The sequence below is a fragment of the Gorilla gorilla genome, chromosome 18 (assembly GCF_029281585.2).
Source record: "Gorilla gorilla gorilla isolate KB3781 chromosome 18, NHGRI_mGorGor1-v2.1_pri, whole genome shotgun sequence".
NCBI classification, from domain to species: Eukaryota; Metazoa; Chordata; class Mammalia; order Primates; family Hominidae; genus Gorilla; species Gorilla gorilla.
The window spans coordinates 76,466,506-76,481,731 of record NC_073242.2 but is presented as its reverse complement, the minus strand read 5'-3'; the positions used below and the strand labels follow the sequence as shown (position 1 = coordinate 76,481,731).

General features: G+C 38.7%; 1 protein-coding gene across 6 annotated transcripts in view; it reads left to right on the top strand.

The window, feature by feature from the left end:
• ITFG1 (integrin alpha FG-GAP repeat containing 1) overlaps window positions 1-15,226 on the top strand; it is a 304,948-nt gene that overhangs the window by 31,688 nt on the left and 258,034 nt on the right. For all 6 annotated transcript variants that reach the window (XM_031003060.3, XM_055366735.2, XM_055366738.2 and 3 more), the window contains exon 6: window positions 744-838. In XM_031003060.3, coding sequence (XP_030858920.1) covers window positions 744-838 — 95 coding nt within the window. The remainder of the gene's footprint in view (window positions 1-743; window positions 839-15,226) is intronic.

Below are 15,226 nucleotides of genomic sequence, written 5' to 3'. Positions count from 1 at the left end.
CACAGTGAAATACTGTATCACACCCTCTAGGATAGCTGTAATAAAATAAATGGACAAGAATAAGACAGAATTTGGAGATACTGGAATTCTCCTACATTGCTGGGTACAAATGTAAGATGGTGAAGTGGAAAACAGTTCAACAATTCCTCAAAAAGTTAAACATATATTCCTCTATGACCCAACAATTCCACTCCTAGGTATTTACCAAAAAGAATTAAAGACATATGTCCACATAAAAACTTGTACATGAATGTTTGTAGCAGCCAAAAAGTGGAAACAAGCCAGATCTTCAGATGAATGGATAAGCAAAATGTAAACCCATATAATGGAATATTATTCCGCTATAGAAAGAACTGAGGCACTGATACATGTTTCAACATGGATGAACTTGAAAACATTATTCTAACTGAATGAAGCCAAACACAGAAGACCACATATTGTATGATTTCATTTATGTGAAATGTCCTGAATACAGACAGAATGCAGATTTGTGGTTGCCAATAAGGGGAAATAGAGTACACAATTTCTTTTTTGGTGTGATGAAAATGCTTTGGAGTTATATAGTAGTGACGATTGTACACTGTGAACATACTAAAAACCACTCACTGCACTTTAAGAGAATGAATTGTATGTTGAATATATCAATAAAAAATAAATTTAAGTGTTTTGCATGCAGAGATTTTTATTTTAAAATAATGCTCATTTGATGTTTACCTTAAGAAAAGTATTATTTTATTTTTTAGGAATTTATCATGGCATCCAGCATTGACCACTACAAGTAAAATGCGAATTCCACATTCTCATGCATTTATTGATCTGACTGAAGATTTTACAGCAGGTGAGTTGCACGTAAATCTGGAATTGTTTTGAGTTACCAAAGAAGTATGGGATTTTATTTACTGTACACTTTGTATTTAATTGCTAATGAAGTAAATGTTGAAATTAATGTTTAAAGGATGTTAGAAAGTCAGTGATTTGGAAACATGGAAAAAGTACTGACTGTAATAAATAAGTCTTTAGCTATTGTTGTTTTTGTTGTTCGTTAATAACTGCCTCAGAATTTGAATTCTCTACTTTTTATGAATTCATGATAATTTCAGCACATATTGCCTGCTGTTTTTTTTACCTTTTTTATTAAAAATTTTTAAAATAATATGTGCTACAAATTTAACAATAAGAAAAATCTTTAGCTTATGTACAAGAATAATTTCACAGGCTTTTAAAACTTGTTATCATGGAAAATTTTAAACAGAAAATTGGACAGAATATTATAATATATGCACATTTAACTGTCACCTAGCTTCAACAATTATATGGCCCAATCTTGTTCCCCTGTAAATGCATCTACAAGTTCCTCCTATCCAAGATAATTTTAAAGTAAATCCCAAACATATAATTTCATTTTTAAATATTTCCATCTGTATCTCAGATTGCAAGGACTTTTTTATTTAAAACTGCCAGATCCTTTTGAAATCTAAAAAAATTACACAATAATTTCTTTTTTTGAGAGGGTCTCACTCTGTTCCGCAGGCTAGAGCACAGTGGTACATGCGATCACAGCTCGCTGCAACCTCTGCCTCCCAGGCTCAAGCTATCCTCCCACCTCAGCCTCGAGAGCATCTAGGACTACAAGCATGTGCCATTATGCCTGGCTAATTTTTGTATTTTTTGTAGAGACAGAGTTTCCCCATGTTGCCTAGACTGGTCTTAAACTCCTTGGCTCAAGCAATCCACCCACCTTGGCTTCCCAAAATGGTGGGATTACGAGCATGAGCCACCACACCCAATCAACAACAATTTCTTAATGTCATTGAATATCTAGTCATTATTCAAAATGCTCAGATTTTCTCCGACATGTTTTTATCAAATCAGGAAGTTAAACAAGGTTCATGCCGAAGTAGAGAAACCATCTGTGCTGTACACATCTGTGCTGTACAGTTGTGTGGATTTTTCAGATTGTATCCCAATGGAATTAACATGTTACGTGTTACTATGTTCCTAGAATCAGAATTCTTTTTTTTGGAGACAGAGTCTCACTCTGTCGCCCAGGCTGTAGTGCAGCGGTGCGATCTCTGCCCACTGCAACCTCCGCCTCCCAAGTAGCTGGGACTACAAGCGCATGCTGCCACGCCCAGCTAATTTTTTTGTATTTTAGTAGAGATGGGGTTTCACCATGTTGGCCAGGCTGGTCTCGAACTCCAGAGCTCAGGCAATTCACCCACCTCGGACTCCCAAAGGGCTGGGATTACAGACATGAACCACTGCGCCCAGCCACAGAATCAGAATTCTTTTGTGGGTGGTGGGAGTGGGAATATCAAGAATATTTCCTAGGTGTTGCTGTATGTTTCAGTTCATTAGGTGATGCAGTTTAAGTTCTCTCTCTTCTGTGATATTAAAATTGATCAGTAGGTTCAGTTTTCCTCAGCATAGATCATCTATTACAGTATTCTCTAATGGTTAGGAGGTATGAATGATTATTGTCAGCCCTATTATTTCAGTAGGAGTTGCAAAATTGTGACACACTAAATCTGTCACTCTACTGCAGGTATAATTAGCTAAATTTTCTGTTAAAAAGAACTGCCATCCTCAGTTCTTTAGTCACTTGCAGTACAGTTGAGACAGGCAAGATAAATACTTGATTGCCCCACCCCCGCCCCCGCTTCCCACTTGTTTTTGTGAGCATTCAAACACTTAACAGTCTGATTTTACAGTTACATTTTTATATAATGTACTAATTGCAAATGAGTAAAGCAGGCCTAGTGGCTGTGAGATGTAATAAAACTTATTTTCTTCAAAAGTATTCCATGATGCAAAACCTAATTTTCATTGAGAAACAGGTAGAAAATAATATTGCATAATTTAAACCTCTTAATTCTGGATTGCTTATGACTTTTCCTACAACATTTTCATTACTGACGTACGATTTTCAAAGTTAAAAATATTTAGTGCCCAAATACACTGTGGATTTTACTGACTTAAAACCACAAATTTAACCTTTTATCTAGTAAATTTTTTATGAATCTAAGATTCTAGGTACTTCAATATGCTTGGTATGTTTTGGTGGGGAAGAGTGGGGAGAATTTAAGAAAAGAAAACATATTATTTTTAGTGTGGTTTATCTGGTATGCCAAATCACATGAAAACCTCAATAATAAGGTGTTGACTACATTGCAGTGGAAGTTGTCTTAGAAACTTGCTTTTCGAGATGAGAACATTCTATACTTATAGGTTCATTTTTTTAATCTTATTTTTGTTATACACACACATCCAAACTTTTGTTTCTTACAATTCCTTTTTAGGAAAAATCTATCTTAATGAAGCTTTAGAAATATACTTTTAGTTCAATAGTATGAGACTTCCTTAAACAATACTGACTTTGCATTTAAGTAAGCCGCCACCAGGGCTGCTGCTACCCATCTGCACAAGCAAAGTGAATGAAGAAGAAATAAGTCTTTCCTAGACATGCAAAAGCTGAGGGAATTCATTACCACTGGAATGGCCCTACATGAAATTCTTAAGCGAGTCCTGCATTTGGAAGCATAAAGACAGTATCTACCATGATGAGATCACACAAAGTATAAAACTCACTGGTAGCTCAGACACACAAATAAAAAAAGAGAAAGGACTCAAATGTTACCAGTAAATGTTACCAGTACAGAAAACCACCATATCTCATTGATAAACAATAAGAGATAAAGAAAGGACAAAGGATACGTATGCAAAACAACCAGAAAACGATTCATAAAATGAAAGGAATAGGCCAGGTGCAGTGACTCACTCCTGTAATCCCATCATTTTGGGAGATTGAGGCAAGCAGATTACTTGAGCTTAGGAGTTTGAGACCAATCTCCGCAACATGGTGAAACCTTGTCGCTATCAAAAATAAAAATTAGCCAGGTGTGGTGGCACACGCCTGTGATCCCAGCTACTCAAGAAGCTGAGGTAGGAGAATCACTTGATCCTGGGAGGCAGAGGTTGCAGTGAGCTGAGATCATGCCACTGCACTTCAGCCTGGGTAACAAGAGTGCAGACGTTGTCTAGAAAAAAAAAAAAAAGGAGAGTCGCTTCCAAGATGGCCAAATAGGAACACCTCTGTTCTGCAGCTCCCAGTGAGATCAACGCAGAAGACGGGTGATTTGTGCATTTCCAACTGAGGTACCTGGTTCATTGCATTGGGACTGGTTGGACAGTGGGTGCAGCCCAAGGAGGGCAAGCTGAAGCAGGGTGGGGTGTCGCCTTACCCAGGAACTGCAGGGGGTCAGGGGATTTCCTTTCCTAGCCAAAGGGAAGCCGTGACAGACTGTACCTGGAGAAACAGTACACTCCTGACCAAATACTGTGCTTTTCCCACGGTCTTAGCAACCAGCAGACCAGAAGATACCTTCCCGTGCCTGGCTCCGCGGGTCTCACACCCACGGAGTGTTGCTCACTGCTAGCGCAGCAGTCTGAGATCAACCTGCGATGCTGCAGCTTGACAGGGAGAAGAGCATCCAACATTGCTGTGGCTTGAGTAGCTTACAGTGTAAACAAAGCGGCCTGGAAGCTCGAACTGGGAGGAGCTCACTGCAGCTCAGCAAGGACTACTGCCACTAGATTCCACCACTGGGGGCAGGGCATAGCAGAACAAAAGGCGGCAGACAGCTTCTGCAGACTTAAACATCCCTGTCTGACAGCTCTGAAGAGAGCAGTGGTTCTCTCAGCGTGGCATTCGAACTCCGAGAACGGACACACTGCCTCCTCAAGTGGGTCCCTGACCCCCGTGTAGCCTGACTAGGAGACACCTCCCAGCAGGAGCCGACAGACACCTCAAACAGGCAGGTGCCCCTCTAGGACAAAGCTTCCTTCCAGAGGAAGGATCAGGCAGCAATATTTGCTGTTCTGCAGCCTTCGCTGTTGATACCCAGGCAAACAGGGTCTGGAGTGGACCTCCAGCAAACTCCAACAGACCTGCAGCTGAGGGCCCTGACTGTTAGAAGGAAAACTAACAAACAGAAAGGAATAGCATCAACATAAAAAGGACATCCACACCAAAACCCAATCTGTAGGTCACCAACATCAAAGACCAAAGGTAGATAAAACCACAAAGATGGGGAGAAACCAGAGCAGAAAAGCTGAAAATTCCAAAAACCAGAGCACCTCTTCTCCTCCAAAGGATTGCAGCTCCTCACCAGCAAGAGAACAAAATTGGACGAAGAATGAGTTTGATGAGTTGACAGAAGTAGGCTTCAGAAGGTCGTTAATAGCAAACTTCACCAAGCTAAAGGAGCATGTTCTAACCCATCTCAAGGAAGCTAAAAACCTTGAAAAAAGGTTAGGCGAATGGCTAACTCGAATAAACAGTGTAAAAAAGACCTTAAATGACTTGATGGAGCTGCAGAACCATGGCATGAGAACTTTGTGACGCATGCATGAGCTTCAATAGCTGATTCGATCAAGTGGAACAAAGAGTATCAGTGATTGAAGATCAAATTAATGAAATAAAGTGAGAAGAAAAGGTTAGAGAAAAAAGAGTAAAAGGAAATGAACAAAGACTCCAAGAAATATGGGACTATGTGAAAAGACCAAACCTACGTTTGATTGGTGTACCTGAAAGTGATAGGGAGAATGGAACCAAGTTGGAAAACACTCTTCAGGATGTTATCCAGGAGAACTTCCCCAACCTAGCAAGGCAGGCCAACATTCAAATTCAAGAAATACAGAGAATACCACAAAGATACTCCTTGAGAAGAGCAACCCCAAGACACATAATTGTCAGATTCACTAAGGTTGAAATGAAGGAAAAAATGTCAAGGGCAGCCAGAGAGAAAGGTCGGGTTACCCACAAAGGGAAGCCCATCAGACTAACAGCGGATCTCTCAGCAGAAAACCTACAAGCCAGAAGAGAGTGTGGGCCAGTGTTCAACATTCTAAAGAATTTTCAACCCAGAATCTCATATCCAGCCAAACTAAGCTTCATAAGTGGAGGAGAAATAAAATCCTTTACAGACAAGCAAATGCTGAGAGATTTTTTCACCACCAGGCCTGCCTTACAGGAGCTCCTAAAGGAAGCACTAAACATGGAAAGGAACAACCAGTACAAGCCACTGCAAAAACATGCCAAATGGTAAAGACCATCAATGATAGGAAGAAACTGCATCAATTAACGGGCAAAATAACCAGCTAACATCATAATGACAGGATCAAATTCAGACATAACAATATCAATCTTAAATGTAAATGGGCTAAATGCCCCAGTTTAAAGACACAGACTGGCAAATTGAATAGAGTCAAGACCCATTGGTGTGCTGTATTCAGGAGACCTCTCTCATGGGCAGAGATGCACATAGGCTCAAAATAAAAGGATGGAGGAAGATCTGCCTAGCAAATGGAAAGCAAAAAAAAAAAAAAAAAAATCAGGGATTGCAGTCCTGGTCTCTGATAAAACAGACTTTAAACCAACAAAGATCAAAAGAGACAAAGAAGGCCACTACATAATGGTAAAGGGATCAATTCAACAAGAAGAGCTAACTATCCTAAATATATATGCACCAATACAGGGGCACCCAGATTCATAAAGCAAGTCCTTAGTGACCTACAGAGAGACTTAGACTCCCACACAATAATAATGGGAGACTTTAACACCCCACTGTCAATATCAGACAGATCAACAAGACAGAAGGTTGACAAGGATATCCAGGACTTGAACTCAGCTCTGGACCAAGCGGACCTAATAGACATCTACAGAACTGTCCACCCCAAATCAACAGAATATACATTCTTCTTAGCCCCACATCACACTTATTCTAAAATTGACCACATAATTGGAAGTAAAGCACTCCCACAGAAATACAAACTACCATCAGAGAATACTATAAACACATCTATGCGAATAAAAACTAGAAAATATAGAAAAAGTGGATAAATTCCTGGACACATACACCCTCCCAAGACTAAACCAGGAAGAGGTTGAATCTCTGAATAGACCGATAACAGGCTCAGAAATTTAGGCAATAATTAATAGCCTACCAACCGAAGAAAGTCCAGGACTAGACGGACTCACAGCCGAATTCTACCAGAGGTACAAAGAGGAACTGGTACCATTTTTTCTGAAACTATTTCAATCAATAGAAAAAGAGGGAATCCTCCCTAACTCATTTTATGAGGCCAGCATCATCCTGATACCAAAGCCTGGCAGAGACATAACAAAAAAAGGGAATTTTAGGCCAATATCCCTGATGAACATCGATGTGAAAATCCTCAATAAAATACTGGCAAACCATCTCATGCCAGTTAGAATGTCGATCATTAAAAACTCAGGAAACAACAGATGCTGGAGAGGATGTGGAGAAATAGGAACACTTTTACACTGTTGGTGTGAGTGTAAGTTAGTTCAACCATTGTGGAAGACAGTGTGGTGATTCCTCAAGGATCTAGAACTAGAAATACCATTTGACCCAGCAATCCCATTACTGGGTATATACCCAAAGATTATAAATCATGCTACTATAAAGACACATGCACACATATGTTTATTGTGGCACTGTTCACAATAGCAAAGACTTGGAACCAACCCAGATGTCCATCAATGATAGACTGGGTTAAGAAAATGTGGCATATGTACACCATGGAATACTGTGCATCCATAAAAAAGGATGAGTTCATGTCCTTCGCAGGGACATGGATGAAGCTGGAAATCATCATTCTAAGCAAACTGTCACAAGGACAGAAAACCAAACACCACATGTTCTCACTCACAGGTGGCAGTGGAACAATGAGAACACATGGACAGGGGGCGGGGAACATCACACACCAGACCCTGTCGCTGGGTGGGGGACTGTGGGAGGTATAGCATTAGGAGAAATACCTAAGGTAAATGACGAGTTGATGGGTGCAGCCAATCAACATGGCACATGTATACCTATGTAACAAACCTGCACGTTGTGCACATGTACCCTAGAACTTAAAGTATAATTTAAAAAAAAAGGAATAATTAATCACCTATCAAATATAACCTTGATTGTAAATGGCTTAAATTTTCCACTTAAAAATATAGACTGGCTAGTCCGGGCATGGTGGCTCACCGCTGTAATCCCAGCACTTTGGGAGGCCAAGGAGGGCGGATCATGAGGTCCGGAGATCAAGACCATCCTTGCCAACATTCTGAAACTCTGTCTCTACTAAAATACAGAAAGTTAGCTGAGCATGTTGGTACGCATCTGTAGTCCCAGCTACTCAGGAGGCTGAGGCAGGAGAATCGCTTGAACCCGGGAGGCAGAGGTTCAGTGAGCCAGGATCGCGCCACTGCTCTCCAGCCTGGTGACAGAACGAGACTCCATCTCAGAAAAAAAAAAAAAAAATATATATATATATATATGTGTGTGTGTGTGTACATATATATGTATATATGTGTGTATATATACATATATATACACACACACATACGTTTTTAGACTGGCTAAATGGATTCTTTTAAATGACCTACCTAACTTTATGCTGCCTACACAACACTCACTTCACCTGTAACAACATGTATAGACTGAAAGCTAAAGGGTGAAAAGAGATATTCCGTGAAAACAGAAACCAAAAATGAGCAAGAGTTCTTATACTTATATTCGATGAAAGGTAATTGAACAAAAAAGAGACATATAAGGTCTTTATATAATAATAAGGAGAACAATTCAGCAAGATAATGTAATCTTAATATATATGCATCTAACAGTGGAGCACCCAGATACATAAAGAAAATATTATTATATCTAAAGGCAGAGATAGACTCTGTCTTAATCCATTTGTGTTGCTATAAAGGAGTGCCTGAAGCTGTGTAATTTGTAATGGAAAGGGGTTTAGTTGGCTCACAAATCTTCATGCTTTACAAGAAACACGGTACCAGCATTTGCTTCTGGTAAAAGGCTCAGACTGCTTCCACTTGTGGTGGAAGGTGAAAGGGAGCTGATATGCACAGAGATCATGTAGCAAAAGATAGGACACGAGAGAGAGAGGGAAGTACCAGTCTCTTTTTAACAGCCGGATCTCGAGGATATTTTTATGGAAATTAATACAGAACTCAATCATTACCGTGAGGATGGCACCAAGACATTCATAAGGGATTTGCCCCCATGATCCTCACACTTCCTCTTAGGCCCACCTCCATCATTGTGAATCAGATGTCAACGTGCTTTCTAAACTATAGTAGACTCCATCCAGTTCATTAATAGTTCAGCACTTCAACATCACACTCTCACTGTTGCACAGATCATCTAGACAGTCAATAAAGAAACATTGGATATAAACTGTACATTAGACCAAATAGGCCCAACAGACATTTACAAAACATTTTATCCCACAGCTACAGAATACATATTTTTCTCATCAGAATATTATTACTTTTCCAGGACAGACCAGATGTTAGGCCACATAAAAAAAATCAACTAATTTTTAAAAATTGGCATCATATCAAGCGTCTTCTCATGCCACAATGGAATACAACTGGAAATCAATGACAAGAGGATCTTTGGAAACTGTACAAGTACATGGAAATAAAACAACATGCTCTTGGTCAACCATTTACTCAATAAATTAAGGCAGGGCATGGTGGCTCGTGCCTGTAATCTCAGCACTTTGGGATTGAGCTGCAGTGAACCATGATTGCACCATTGTACTGCAGCCTGGGCAGCAAAGCAAAAGCTGGTCTCCAAAAAAAAAAAAAAAGAGAGAAGATAAAGAAAAAAAGGTGAAAGAGTCTGCCCAATAAGACCTGAAGTAGGGCGGGCGTCGTGGCTCACACTTATAATCCCAGCACTTTGGGAGGCCGGGGTGGGCGGATCACTTGTGATCAGGAGTTCAAGACCAACCTTGCCAACATAGTGAACCCTCATCTCTACTAAAAATGTAAAAATTAGCCAGGCATGACTGGGCATTTGTAATCTCAGGTACTTGGGAGGCTGAGGCAGGAGAATTGCTTGAACCTGAGAGGCAGAGGTTGCAATGAGCTTTGTGCCACCACACTCCAGTCTGGGTGACAGAGTGAGACTCCATCTCAAAAAAAAAAAAAAAAAGACCTGAAGTAAGGCCATGAAAGTGCAAGGGAACAGGTGCAGTGGCTCACGCCTATAATCCCAGCAGTTTGAGAGTCCAAGTTGGGTGGATCGCTTGAAGTCAGGAGTTCAAGACCAGCCTGGGCAAAATGGCAAAACCCTGTCTTTACGAAAAAGTACTAAAAAATTAGCTGGACTTGGTGGCATGCTCTTGCAGTCCCAGCTACTTGGGAGGCTGAGATGGGGGGATTACTTGAGCTTGGGAGGTTGAGGCTGCAGTGAGCAATGATTATGCCACTGCACTTTAGCCTGAGTGACAGAGTGAGACCCTGTCTCAAAAAAAAATTAAGAAGGAAGTCCCCTGGGGCCAGGTGGTCAAAGCCACAATACACTATGATTGCGGCTGTGAATAGCAACTGCGCTCCACCTTGGACAACATAGACAGACTCTGTCTCTAAAACCAAACAAAAAAACTTAGAAAGCCAAATCCAAGAACACGTCAAAAAGATAAAACAACGTGAACTAGTGAGATTTATCTCAGAAATACAAGGATGGTTCAACATATGCATGTTAGTAGATTAAAAATAGATATCTCATGCTCATGGACCATAAGAATTATCATCATTATATGACCATATTTCCAAAAGCAATCTACAAATTCAGTGTAATCTCTATCAAAATAACAATGGCATTCTTCACAGAAATAGGAAAAACAATCCTAAAATTTTTATGAAACAACAAAATATACTGAGTAGTCATAACAATACTGAGCAAAAAGAACAATTCTGGAAGCATCACACTGCCTGAGTTTAAAATGTGCTACAGACATATACTACAAAGTTATAGTAACCAAAACAACATAGAATTAGTATAAAAACAAACACAGACACAAAGACCAGTGGAACAGAATAGAGAACCCAGAAATAATTCCACAGCCAACTGAATTTTGAGAAAGGCACCAAGATTATATGTCATGGAATAGAAACTTTCTTTAATAAATAGTGCTGGGAAAACTGTACATCAGTATGAAAAAGAATGAAATTAGTCCCCCCACCATGATATACAAAAAATTAACTCAAAATGAATGACCCAAAACTATAAAATTACTAGAAGAAAACATAAGGGAAACACTTCAGGATATTGGTCTAGGCAATGATTTTATGGCTAGGAGTTCAAAAGCTCAAAAACAAACAAACAAAAAAATTTCAAAAACAAAAAAAAAGATAAATGGGACTATGTTGTGCTAAAAAGCTTCTGCACCTCAAAGGAAACAGTCAGCGGAGTAAGAGGCAACCTGTATAATGAGAGAAAATATTTGGAAACTGTTCATTAGGCAAGGGACAAATATCCATAATATACAATGAACTCAAAGAATTCAACGGTAAGAAAGCAAATAATCTTATTGAAAAGAGGGCAAAGGATCTGAGTAGACATTTCTCAAGAAAAGATATACAAATGGCCAATAGGTTTATGAAAAAATGCTCAACATCTCTAATCATCAGTGAAATTTAAACTACAGTGAAATATCTCATTGTTATTCAAATGGCTGTTATCAAAAAGATCAAAAAAAAATCTCAAATCCTGCTGAGGATGCAGAGAAATGAGAACACTTATACATTGTTTGAAATGTAAATTAGTACAGCCATTATGGAAAACAGTATGGATGTTTCACACAAAAACTAAAAATGGAACTACCATACCATCCAGCAATCCCACCAATGGGTATTTATTCCCAGGGAAAGGAAATCAGTATATTGAAGGGATATCTGTACCCCCATGATTATTGCAATAGTACTCAAAATAGGCAATATATGGAATCAACCTGAGTGTCCTTCAGCTAATGAATGGAAAAAGTATGGCATATATATGCAATGGAATCATATTCTGCCATAAAAAAAGAATGAAAGCCTGTTATTTGCATCAACATGTGTATTGAGATCATTATGTTAAGTGAATTAAGCCATGTACAGAAAGTCAAATATCACAAGTTCTCATTCATATATGGGAGCTAAAAGAGTTTATCTCATTGAGATAGTCAATAATAGTTACCAGAAGCAAAGTGTAGAGTGGGAGATGAAAAAAGAGTGGTTAATGGGTATAAATATACAGTTAGAAGAAATAAGTTCTAACATTCAATAGCACATTAGGGGAACTGTATTTAACAACAGTATATTCTGTATTTCAAAGTAGCTAGAAGAGAAGAATTGAAGTGTTCCTGACACACAGAAATAAATATTCAAGATGATAGATGTCCTAAATATCCTAGTTTGATCATTATATATTATACACATGTATCAGAGGCATTTGCTTAATCTGTTGTATAAAATGTATAGCAATTATCTTTGATGAGTGATCTTTCAGAAATTATATGAGGAAGTTTTAAAATGTTAATTATTGTAGTTGTGTTATATAGAACCCTGTTTCTGCTTTTGAAATCATTTCAGCAAACCTTCAGAGTACCTGCCTCATGCAAAGGCCTCTCTGCTATTCATTGTATGAGATACAAAGATGACAAGAAGTGCCATCAGCCATCAAAAACAATTTAGTTTACTGGGAGTAGCTGACAAGTCTAGCCATTATATGTGGCAGAATGAAATAAGTGCATATTAGTTATGAACTACTATGTAGCAATAACAGAGGTAATAGTAAGCAGTAGTCCCGCTATCTTGGGACTGTCATGTTCTACAAATTTAGCTAAGAATTTGGCCAATTTTTATAAAATGGTATACACTTCTCATTGTCCAGAATATATTCATTCCTAGAACACTGTGTTAGTCCTTTCGTGTTGACATAAAGAAGTACCTGAGACTGGATAATTTACAAAGAAGGGGTTTATTGTGGCTCATGGTTCTCCATGCTTCTTCTGGGGAAGCCTCAGGAGGCTTCCACCAATGTTGGAAGGCAGAGGGAGAGCAAGCACATCATATTGTGAGACAGGAACAGAGAGAGAGGGGGGAATGCCAGGCTCATTTAAACAGTCAGCTCTTGAATGAACTCAGAACCATGGGGAGGGCACCAAACCATTCATGAGGGGTCCACTCCCATTACCCAGATAGATACCTCCCACTAGGGCCTACCTCCAACATTGGGGCTCAGATTTTAACATGAGATTTGGAGGGGACAAACATCTAAACTATATCAGACATACAAAACTTTTGCAAACAATAAGCTTTAGCTGAAATTCTTAATATAAAGAGAACTTCCTGTTGAAGAAAAAACAATGTGTGAATTCTCAGTTTTTTCTTTTTAAATATTTTTACTTCTTAATTTTTTTAAATAGTCAAATCTATATGACTTCTAATGACTTATCCACTATATGATTATAACAATTTATTTAACATCTCTTTTTTTTGAAGTTATGTATGTTGTTTCTGGTTTTTTAAATTTTTATTTTATTTTTATTCCTCTGGTGCCTGATTTTGTGGACATCGCTCATAATCTCATGAAGAGTTTCTGCATATGAAATAAATGGTTAAACAAGTATAAAGTTGTTTTTTGTTTTGTTTTGTTTTGTTTTTGAGACACGGTTTCGCTCTTGTTGCCCACGCTGGAGTGCAGTGGTGCAATCTTGGCTCATTGCAGCCTCTGCCTCCTGGGTTAAAGGGATTCTCCTGCCTCAGCCCCCTGAGTAGCTGGATTACAGGCGCCCACCACCATGCCCAGCTAATTTTTGTATTTTTAGTAGAGACGGGGTTTCACCATGTTGGCCAAGCTGGGCTCGAACTCCCAACCTCAGGTGATCTGCCCACCCCAGCCTCCCAAAGTGCTGGGGTTATAGGCATGAGCCACCGCACACGGCAAGATTTTTAAAGAGGTGAAACACTTATCTTGCCCTGAAGAAAGGCTCATGAGAGTGCTTATTTCTCTTATTTTTGCCAACACTAGGTGTTACCTTTTTTGAATTATCATTGGATGATTGGATCCAATCATTATGATTGGAAAAAATGGTATTTCATTATGATTTTGATATGCATATCTTACATTATTGAAATGGAATTCCTTTTTCATATGTGAAAACCATTTCTGTTTTTTCTATTACTGATTTTTAGCTTTTCCTAAATTCTCTGCTTTGCAAATTCTGTTATTCTGACAACCAAGGCATTTATATACAACCACAGGCAATTCCGATTCATCTCTGCTACAGCTTTCCAAATAGTCTTCAAGGACTGAAGTTCTTTAATACCACATTCTTTATAGTAACCTGATCATGTCATTCTGATCGTCTCACTTTCTTCGATAATCCACTTTAAGAAAATAAATTCTGGCTTTTAGTAACCCCACTCTTCCATGCATAGCAGAAATGGCCATCTGTTACCTAAAGTCGACTCTGTTATATTCCTTTATTCTTGCAAAGGAAATTCAAGCTTATCTTTTCACCTCATTTCATAACTAAAGAATAAGCATCTGCATTGAGGAAACAATGACAAAATATCAGCATCCAGGTTCTTGTCCAACAATGGAATATATGTATCATAAGGACGGCTGAGAATGAAGATTTTTATGGTTGAAACTGCAGACACATGGGAACATTAATATCCCTTGATATTCTTGATTTGAAGAATTTGATTTTAGACAACAGTGTATTTGAGGCAATGGATGGGATATTCATGCAGGCAACCAGTTTCAATTTGTCCCTAGAGCCTGAAAAACAGATCAAGGTCAGAGCCTAAAAAGTGTAGGGTTCTTGCATATTGTTGAAGCCGTGAAAATGGCTAAGCTTCAATAAGGTGAACTTATAGTGGTAAAAACAGAAGGCTATGAACTCAACATTTATTTTATTTTATTTTATTTTGAATTATTTAAAAATAGTATAATTAAGGTAAGAAATTAAAACAGTTCAAAAGTATATAAAGGAGAGGCAACTACTATCTTCATTTTCTTCTTCCTGAAGTGTTCTTTGCAGATACATGCACATTTTCCTTTTTTATCCGAATGGAATTGTGTATAGAATTGTGATTCTTTCTTAATTCAGATTTATTAGTATATTGACACATATGGATTGACCTGGGTTTTTGTTGTTGTTGTTTTGGGGGATTTTGTTGTTGTTGTTGTTGTTTTTGTTTTTTGTTTTTTGTTTTTTGTTTTACGACAGAGTCTCACTCAGTCACCCAGGCTTGAGTGCAGTGTCGGGAGCTCAGCTCACCGAAACCTCTGCCTCCCAGGTTCAGGCAATTCTCTTGCCTCAGCCTCCCTAGTAGCTGGAATTACAGGCA